The 10,267-nt window shown below is 41.3% G+C and overlaps 1 protein-coding gene across 10 annotated transcripts in view; it reads right to left on the reverse strand.

Moving 5' to 3' along the window:
• The window catches only part of Prpsap2 (phosphoribosyl pyrophosphate synthetase associated protein 2), a 41,097-nt gene extending 31,675 nt beyond the window's left edge, over positions 1–9,422 (reverse strand). The window contains exons 1-6 of one of the 10 annotated variants that reach the window (XM_027922288.2): positions 9,309–9,422; positions 7,493–7,533; positions 4,485–4,580; positions 4,087–4,235; positions 3,132–3,184; positions 356–422 (exon numbers count right to left, since the gene is read on the reverse strand). In XM_027922288.2, the coding sequence (XP_027778089.1) occupies positions 356–422; positions 3,132–3,184; positions 4,087–4,205 (239 nt within the window). In that variant the 5' untranslated portion in view covers positions 4,206–4,235; positions 4,485–4,580; positions 7,493–7,533; positions 9,309–9,422. Of the gene's footprint in view, positions 1–355; positions 423–3,131; positions 3,185–4,086; positions 4,236–4,484; positions 4,581–7,492; positions 7,534–8,935; positions 9,194–9,275 lie in introns of those variants that run through there. The other 9 variants (XM_027922290.2, XM_027922289.2, XM_027922291.2 and 6 more) reach the window with 9 other exon arrangements.
• Between the last annotated feature and the right edge of the window lie 845 nt (positions 9,423–10,267).

A 10,267-nucleotide genomic window follows, 5' to 3' on the forward strand; every position in this document is an offset into this window, starting at 1 on the left:
ATTTCCTCCCATCAAAAACGGAGAAAAGGTGGCATACAATGGTATGCTCCTATAGTCTCAGCTATTCAGGAGGCTAAGGCAGAAGGACCACTTGAGCACAGGAGTTTGAGGTCATTTTTATCCACATGGCAAAGCCCTGTCTCTTAAAAAGCACACATGTGCATACATGCACACACACACACACACACACAAACACATAAAAGTCAGCAATTATGATAGAAAAATTAGCAAAGTAAGACACACCAATTTTAAGACTATCTGAACTCATCCTTTCCTGTCAACTCTTACTGTTTTAAACACTCGTGCCCAAACAGAAACCAGAAGGCACCAGCACCACTGCTGGAGAACTACTTACTTTGAGACAGTCTGGATGATGAAAACGTCTTTCCCCCTCACAGACTCTTGAATCTGTACTCTGGTTTCTGGCAGGAAGAGGAAAAAGAGGAAGAGAAGGCATAGAGTTTATATTTTCAAAAATATACAAAGTGTCTGCTGCATACCCCAGTGTTGTTATCTATCAAAATTGGAACTATTTATAAAGACTCACTACGTATTAGATGCTCCTAGAGATAATAAACAGAATGCTATCAATTGTGCTTTTTAACAGGCTCGGCTACATGACAGCATTAAATGGGAATTACCTTTCTGACCTGAAACAAGTACATCTAGGCTTCTCAGCCTTTACAAGTGAGCAGTAGGAGCTGGGCTAGGCTGAGCTTAGGACGTGTACAGGAATTGACACATTCAGTCTTTTGACCTGGATCAGCTGAGAACGCAAGCACAAGATATTGTATGCTATGACAGCAAAGAGAAATGAGATCTGATATTCCTACTTTCAAAACATTTGTAATTAACTACAAGGGAACAATTGGATAAATCTCTACAAGACAAATTCTTCATCAGTCAATGTCACAGGAAGAAAAAAAAAAAACACAAGGAAATCATTTGAGATTAGAAGAGACTGAAGATATGTAAAACACACATCACTTGAATTAAGAGTCCTGGTCTGTGGGGGTATGACAGCTGTTGGGATGGTGGTATAGCTCAAGTGGTAGAGCACATGCTAGCAGATATGAGACCCTGAGCTCCATCCTCAGCACTAGGTTCTTTAGGAAAACTATGGAAATCTGAATATAGAGTGATATTACATGAATAAAGAACTATTAATTTCTTAAATATGACCGTGGTAATATTTTTTACACAGGAGAAAGAATTTATTCTCAGGAGATATGTGGTCAGGTATCTAGCACCAAGTGTCTCAACGTCTATAATTTACTTTCAAATGATTCCACACATACATATTCAGATGGCAAAATGTTAACTATTGACTCTATGTTGTAGATATACATATGGGTGGGTGGGCGCTTATGGGGTCAGATTTTAACTTTCACATATGTTTGAAAATTTTTATTAAAAATATTGGAAAGGGATGGAGGGTAGCTCAGTGGTACAGTACTTGCCTAGCACGTGTGAGGTCCTGGGGTCCATCCCCAGCACTGCATCAAAGAAATAAAAAAGTTGGAAAAAACAGAATGCAGATTTACAAGAGAATGTGGTGTGATGCTGAGAAAATGAACGTTAGAATCGCGGAAATCTGGGTTTGAATCCTGACTCTCCTACTTTGGGGACCTCATACAGAATATCTCACCTAAACTGTTTTCAAGATCTGATGACAATACAAAAGCATAATTGTTACTTCCTTCCTTCCTTCCCAACAGACACTAAGTACCTTCCCTCCCTTGACTCATAAGCTTGAAGAGTGAACCAGCCTCCTTGAGTCTTCACTGCGGTTGGCTTTCCTTTGGCCCTCCCTCATCCAGTCCCCATTAAAGGAGAATCTCCCCTAGAATGTCTCTTCAAACTGTTTCTTCAACTGCACTTTTCTCTACTGAAGCCATTTGGGGTATCTTAGGAGACAGGAAAAAGGAGGCAGTACTGGAGAGATCAATAAGGGAAGAGGAGAAAGGTACCTTTCTATCAAAGCCTCTTGAAAGCTTTGTAATACTTAAATATTTGACAAAATCCTGTAGTAGAAAGGAAACGGAATGAGTATTTACAGAGTACTTACTATGTGCCAAGATCTGTGTTATACACAGATTATCCATTTAATCCTTGAAACAGCCATAATTGTTTACAATTTAGAAAGGTTAAATAACTTTCCAAGAATAAGGTGCTGACTCTCAAGCCCATGCAAGCTGTACATCACTCTTGCTAGAATAATTTTAAATATCCAACATTTAAAAATATACTACCAACATCTAATAACACATTCTTTGTAAATTGGGATGGTTATTGGTGGCAGAAATCAATTAGCAGAAGTATTTCCTATGATGTTTAAACTATGGCAGCTTAGGTGGAAATAAAGAATAACTAACTTGGAACTAAGGGTATCAGAGGTAGGATGCATGCTTAGCACATGGGAAGCTCTGGGTTACATCCCCAGCACCAGGGGGAAAAAATGGCATGGTGATATATGTCTATAGTCCCTGCTACTCAGGAGGCTGAAGCAGGAGACTGCTTGGGCCCAGGAGTCTGAGGCCAGCAAAAACACTCCAACTCCCCACCTCCCCTCCCCCTGCCCCCATCACCCCCATACTGGGCACCTACCACTGAGCTACATCCCATGCCCTTTTATTTTTTGAGACAGGGCCTCACTAAGTTGTCCAGGCTGGCATCAAACTTGTGATACTCTTGCTCAGTCTTCCAAGCAGTTGGGATTACATGGCATGTGCCATTGTGCCCAGTAAGACCCTGTCTTTGGGGGAAAAGAACAAGAACAAAAACCAAAAAACCCAACTGAAATTGCAGCCACACAGGATTTGCTTATCCTGCCTAAAGTGATGTCAATTCAACCAACAGCAAAGCTAATGTTTTCATTCATCTGACTGTCTGGTTCATATATTTATGCAATTATTATTAAATAAACTCTAAAACTGGCATTTGAGACCCACATGTGACTCTAGTTGGTACGAATGAGAACTAAAACATCACTCTCTTTCACCTTGAGTGACTTTTTGCTAACAGAATCGGACAACTGAGTCAAATTGTCTCAACAGTAGAGGATGAAGGACTAATCCAACATGCCATATTCCCCCAAAAGATCAATGGTACACACGACCAAGATAGCTCACCTCGGTTAGGTTCCTGGTAAACCTGCACTTTGCCCATTTCCACCCCCAGCCGCCTAGAGAAGAGAAAGTGGGGGAAAAGCTGAGAAGGTCATAGAACAGACTCAATATCTCTATTATTTAAGGATGATCATAAATTGATAAAAGTAAAATAAAATAGTTATTCTTATTACAAAATTTGAAGTCAATATTAAATTGTTATGAGTTCACCTCCTGCCCTCTTACCCCCTCCCAGGTCTAGCCAAGGTCTATACAGTCCATCTCTGCCTGTCTTGCCTCCTATACTCCTGCTGCCCTCTGACCTCCAGCCCAGGTTCCTGACACACACCAATGCCTGCTCCTGCACACCAAAGGGCCTTGGAACCTGCTGTTCCCTCTGCGTGGAGGCCTCTAACCTTAGACCTCCATGTGTTGGCTCCTACAGGTTTCTCAATTTACTTATCATCCCCTCAGTTTAAGACACTTGTACATCCAAGCTAAAGTTGTACAACCTGCCGCATTCCAACTTTCTTGCTGCCTTCTTTGGCTCTCACACTTAAATGTAAACTTTGTAAGAAAGAAGAAAGTTGACTGGTCTGCTCCCTGCTAACCCCCAATGGCTAGGTCAAGGTCTTGTACAGAGCAGGGGTTTAATGTTCATTTAATAAATATCTAAAATTACACTGAAGTATAAGCTGTGAACTATTCTTATTCACTATACATTTCACTTTTCATTATATGAAAATAATCCTATGAGCACACAGCACCCAATGCAATCCCTGGCACTTATGAGGCACTTAATGGAGTAAATATGTAGGGAATTGGGATAATTTAAATAAAGGTTAGCTTTAGTTTATATGGATAATATATAGATTAACTACAACATAACTGCTTTCAAGCTTGACAATCACTGCTAATCTGATTATCAAATTTATATCACACAATCAATACAGATTTTAATGGTAAAATTATAACTCACTCGGCAATCTTCTTTGAAAGCTCCATACATGATGAATTAGAATTTGCTGAAAACAGCACCAGACCTCCTTTGGTTATGTTCATCTTGGTTTCTAATTCAGGTGGCGTCACACAAAACATCAAAACCTTCTTGGTTTTCCAATTCTGAGCCTAGAAGGATATAAAATGTCAAAATTGCCATATGATATAAAATATACCTGAAAAGATTTCTTAAAAATAGCAAATAACTTCTGCTGAAAAAAAATATTTTTCACCATAATGGTGCCTTTTATAGGGGAGATATATACATATATGGATAAACAGAAAGTTCATTTGAATTTTAGGGTTCCAAATTGATGGAAATAAGTCAAAAGACTTAAACTCATTTTCACAACCACTGGGAATAAATGATGAACTTACAAGAAAGGTGGAGCTGAAGAGCTCAGTGTTTTACTGTTTGCTGCTTAAAGTCAATTATGGACAACCTCCTTTTATTCTCTGACAACAAAATTCCTCCTGGATTAACACACAGAAAAATGGCAGAGCCATTAGCAAGGATGTGCACTGATCGATCCTTAAACAAAAAATATATGACCTATCTACACCCAGCTTTTCTTGTAAAACCTGTTTCCCATAAATCTCCCTGTGATCTTTTAGATGCCTCCCAGATGCCCGAGTCATGCATAAAACTGATCTTGTCATCTTTCTTTTCCTCAACTGGAACATGAGGCTGACTAGAAAATAACCCTAAGGAAAGTTAAGTGACCTCCCAATTGACAGGCAGCAGGACAAAAGTAAAAAGGCCCCTGGCCTAGAGGTCATTATAGCTGAGCTTCTCATCTCATTTATTCTGGGCTGCATGTCCCTATTATGTAATGAGGATGCTGCATTGCATGGAGTATCAATAATCAGCAGGCCATGAGAGGACCCTTTTCCCAGAAAGCATAGTGCACTTCTTCCATTGAATGTTTACTTGGGGCAGCTGGTGATTATAAACAGGCTGAAACTCAGCTGATCCTTTTTGTTATTCTTAAATTTTAATTAAGCAAGTAACATGCAAACACATCCTCCTTGTCAAGATCTTCAACACCATAGTTAAGGCAAAAATCACCAGCCCCAACACTAGGCTTGTCCCCCAGAAGTGAGGGCTCCTGGATACCTCAGGCCTTTTCCATGCACTCACAGGCCTGACCCTTATAAAATATATAGATAAAACATACATTCAATGGTTCCAGCACAAAAAGGTATATCATTGCACAAATCTAAACTTTTTCACCAAACAGTATATTTTGACAAGCTGGGTTAGAAAACACAGACCTATTCTGTTCTTCCTAACTCTGCCTAGTCTTGCATGGTGTGAACACGCCACTTTTAGCCAGGTCACCATCCTGAAGAGTTCTCATAGTGCACATATGCCATGGAACCATCCGGTCACAGGTAGCTCAGTGCATAGTCCCACTAGAGGGCTAGGAAAGTACACCTCCAGCCAAGAGCCCTCAAGGGGCATTTCAATCAGGACAGCCTAGGATTCTAAATCAGAATATATATGGGACTACATTGCAATTCATCTTAAGCCTATGAATTATAAAGAAAAATGTATGCAGGATGATCAAAGTCCTGAAGAGATCAAGGAGGAACACTGATGTCTACACCAAGGCTTTCAAGCAGGGATCAGCAAATACAGCCAGGAGCCAAATCAAGTCCCTCCAAAGCCATGCTCCTTTGTTTGAAAGTTGCTCCGGGATGCAACTGCAGGCTGGGCATAACTACAAAGCCTAAATATTATCTGGTCTTTTACAGAAAAGGGTGGGGTGGCTGACCACTGCTTTACAAGAGAGCACAGCATCTGCAAAGGATGAGAACCCATCAGAAAGGTTAATATAAATGAAAGAAATACTGCATCATCACCAACACTGGGTGGGAAGGGATCTTAGATGTCCTCTAACAGAGATGTCTGTTTACAAAAAGGGTAGAAGTTTAGAAGGAAACAAACAAAACTGTTTCTTCAGAAGTCACAAATTTAGGCTTCTGAGTCAAAATTCATGTTTGCATCTTAGCTTCCACTTCCCCTTAATTGACAGCGAGGCCTTGCTAAGTTACTTAAGACCTCGTAGCTTCAGTTCCCTTATCCATGCAAATTAGAAAACTGGTCCCACAGGGTTACTGTAAATTTTCTGCCAAGGATTTAACACATGGACATTGGACACATGTATACGCAGCAAATAACTTTCAACACTTTGGATATCTATTAAATATAATAATAGGTATGGGGTGGCCATATTTCTTTCTAACCTTCCAATAAGCTCCTAGAAGTACAAAAGTGTTCTTGAGAGTACTTGGAACAGAATGAAAATATTTTAGAGATACAAAAAATATTATATAAATAATTTAGACCATTTCTATTCAATCTGCTGTTAGTAGCCCATCTGTAGTTTCTTGCCAAGGAACTACACCAAGGGCTCATCATTTCAAATTCTTCCTCAGAACATGCTGAGACTCCTTTCCCTGCACCCTCTATCCACTGCTTCTTGTCCTTTGAAGATTTATAGGAAACATCAGATTCCTTGTTCACAGGACAGCCCCCACGTTATCTTAAGATAGTTTCTCTTGATATTTCCTGAAGCATTTCCTTATCTCACATGGCTCAAATGCCCTATATCACCCTGACTATGGTATCTGAAGTTCCAATCTTCAAATATAAAACTAGTTTTATAGGCTAGTTTTAAAGGCTAGCCTCAAAAACACAATGATAGGACAGGCTGGTAGGAGGCTCAGTAGCACAAGGTTTTATCGTGAAATGGAGAATAAAAAGAGCATTCCCACTTTCCCCCTATAAGCTACAACTGCTTTTTTGTTTATCCTAAATCTATTCTAGAATGTGTAAGACAGCAGATGTGAAAACCCATCCTTTCCAATGAATCTTTGCATCTTTTAAAATGGAAATCACGCTCCTCTCTGAATGAGCTTTGAGTCTGCTGTTTCATGAATTAAACTACACTGCAAGAGTTCACCTACTGTGGACAGACTAGTAGTCATTTCAACATCAACCATTCTTTTTTTTTTTTTTTAAATTCGTGACCCTGCGTGATGATTCATATTGGAAATGAGCAAGGATGGCACAGAAGTATATCATTTTCCCACTGTGTAATACTCCTCTATCTGCAGATAGTGGAGGGGGGTGAAGGCTTGGGATTGCCTTCCACAGTTACTAGCTGCCAGTTCTGGGGCACATCCCTAGACCTTAATCTTTACCTTCCAGAAAACAGGGATAGAAACCTGCTATAAAACCTTCCCCACCAGAATTTAAAGTCCAGGCAGCAGAGCTTTTTTTTTTTTTAAAAAAACTATTTTCTGCCAATATCCAATGTCTAGAAGATCACCTAGCATTTGACAGAGGCTCAACAAAAGTATGTTGAATAAACCCTCACCTTGTTGAGTTGCGGCGATTAACAAATGGAACTGAAGCAGTCTGTTAACAAAAAGGCATCAAAAAACAAAGGATTATTACTTTTATTAGTAATACACCTCATTCTAAGAAAATTTACTTTTTTAAAAATCAAGGGCTGGGGGTGCAGCTCAGTGGGAGAGTGGTTGCTTCATGCAGAGGCCTCGGGTTCAATCCCCAGGACCAAAAGAAAAAAAATCAATATTGAGAATTTACTGGTAAAATTTAAATCTAATTACTCTTCCATTCTTCTGTGACCCCAGGCACTTTGTTCATCTGTCATCATAAAGTTTTATTATCCCTAATGCTTAACATTTTCTGAGTGATCTGAACTTTTATGACAGCCCAATGAAACAGGTATGAGAATTAAACCCATTTTAGAAATGAGGAAGTTTATGGTGCTGAGGGTATAGCTCAGTTGGTAGAGTGCTTGTCTTGAAAGCCCAAGGCCTTGAGTTCAATCCCCAGCACAAAAAGAAAGAAAAAAGAAGAAAAGAAAAGAAAAAAAAGAAATGGGGGAAGTTTAGAGGTGAAAAACCTTACTCAAGGCTGCACAGCCTCTCAGCAGCAGACAGAACCTGATCTTGGCCTGATTTCTAGGAGTTGGTAGTATACAACACTAGCTGCACAAACTGTCTCAACGTACACAGAATATGACTTGCCACCCTGCTGAATTCCACATACAGTGAGCAGAAAAGGACGAATATCCAGATTTTGAAAAATGTCTATTGCAAACGTGCCTTCTTTAGAAAACGGTTTATATCAAGTGCCAAAGAAAGAATACAAAAGTTTAAGTATTTCCAACTTTTTAAATTTACCCCAAGGAAAGAAGGACAAAACTCTACGCTCAAGATGGTAACTGCAAGATTTTTTTTTTTCTTTAAAGAGCAGAAATTCTGGATATATGCAAAGGTTCCACAGTGGGGTAATCAAGTACAACTGATACCATGCACTCAATATAATAATTATTCAACACTATTTAAGCAAAGTTGCTTATGAATGGAGCAGAACTGGGTAACAAAGGTACAGACCAGGACAAGGAAAAATATGGACAAGAAAAATATTCTTTAGTGGAGTTCAATAATATGGGTAAATTATTTTTATTTGTATATTTAAATTCTTGAAACCAGAACATTAGAAATCATACTTCCTATTGCCCCCAAACCCTATCCCACATGTTCATCCTTTATACAACCTAATCACTCAAATTGAGCCAACATTAAAATAAATTTCTAAAAAATCCTTGTCATCAATATACTATATTGGGGTAAAACATTTTAAAGCAGAACAGTAGCTTAGAAAACACATCTCGGCGCTCCCTCAACCTCTGCGGGGTTGAGTATGGAGTGGAATAAAACCACTCTTTTGTAGGTAAACGTCCACGACTAGCAAGATCAAGCAAATTAAAACTCACGTCTGCACGTACATTAGGGATGGGAGATGAGATCCCCTGCTGGCTGGGGACTTGCTTTCTGAAGGGCTCTGCCGCAGGTCCCACAATCAGGAATTGTCTCCCCCAAGGCGCCTAGAGGGGGCGGGGGACCCCGGGGCCATGCGGTAGGTCCTGTCCCCGCCAGCCCACTCGAGAAGGAAGGAGGGAGAGAGTGAGGGGATCCCTAGGGGCGCGAGGCTGGAGTCTCCCTCAGTACCCGCAGCCTCCCCCGCGGGACCCAGCCCACAGAGCCGCGGGGCTCCCCGCCCCTTTCACCTGCCGGTAACGCCCGCCAATTCGCACCGCTACTCGCCGCAGGCTCCCGCCCGCCTACCTGGCCCCGACCCCAGCCCCGGCCCTGCCGCACCCTCCGCAGTCGAAGGAAGAAATCACGGTTCTCCAGGCGGTGTCCCTAGGAGCAAAATGGCGGCCCCATGCGAAAGAACCGCATCCGCAGCTACTGAGAGGCCTGGGGACGACGTGGGGGAGGGGCCAGAGTGGGGCTCGACGAGTCAAGTGACTTGGGCTTTGGGCGTGGCCTACCTGAAGGGGAGGAGCGGGATCTTCCGGTCCAGGCGACAGGGGTGGGGCCACATGGAGCGAATGCTGGGGGGGTGCGGAAGAAGGTGGGGCCAGGAGCTGGGACCCGGAGCTGGGACCAAAGAGATGCCTGGTTTGGTTTTGTGGGAGTGGCCCTCCTCACGTAGAAGTATACAGTGGGCGTGGCTAGGGCGGAGTCCGGCCGACACGAGGGGCGTGACGGAAGACGGGGCTATGCCTTTTAGTGTCTCTGGGAGCATGTAGGTCACAAGGATTACGTGTGAAGTGAGAGTGGGGCTTGGAATTGTAGGTGTCTGGGTTCAAGTCTTTATTGGCCTGCGACCTCGAGCAAGCCACTTCATCTCTCAATTTCCTTGTGTGGAAAACAGATGATCATAGAACCCATTTTATGGGATTGTTGAGTGGAATAAATGAGATACTTGCAGAGCTCTCAGCAAGATTCCTAGCATATCATAAGTGCTTAGTTGTTATCGTTTCTATTTGTTTTGCTGCTCTTTTCTTACGAATTGGTGCTTTGGGTATCCATTGCTTGAATTCTTTATAACTTCAATATGTTTACTCTTTATCATATGTATGATTGGGACCAGAAGTGTTTTGGATTTCTGATTTTTCCCTGGATTTTGGAGTATTTGCATATACACAATGAAATATGGCGATGGGACCAACTATAAACATGAAATTTGTTTCATATATACCTTATACACATAGCCTGAAGATCATTTTACAAAACATTTTAAATAATTTTTTTTTTCTGTACCAGGGATT

This window comes from Marmota flaviventris, chromosome 17 (assembly GCF_047511675.1).
Source record: "Marmota flaviventris isolate mMarFla1 chromosome 17, mMarFla1.hap1, whole genome shotgun sequence".
Classification (NCBI taxonomy): domain Eukaryota; kingdom Metazoa; phylum Chordata; class Mammalia; order Rodentia; family Sciuridae; genus Marmota; species Marmota flaviventris.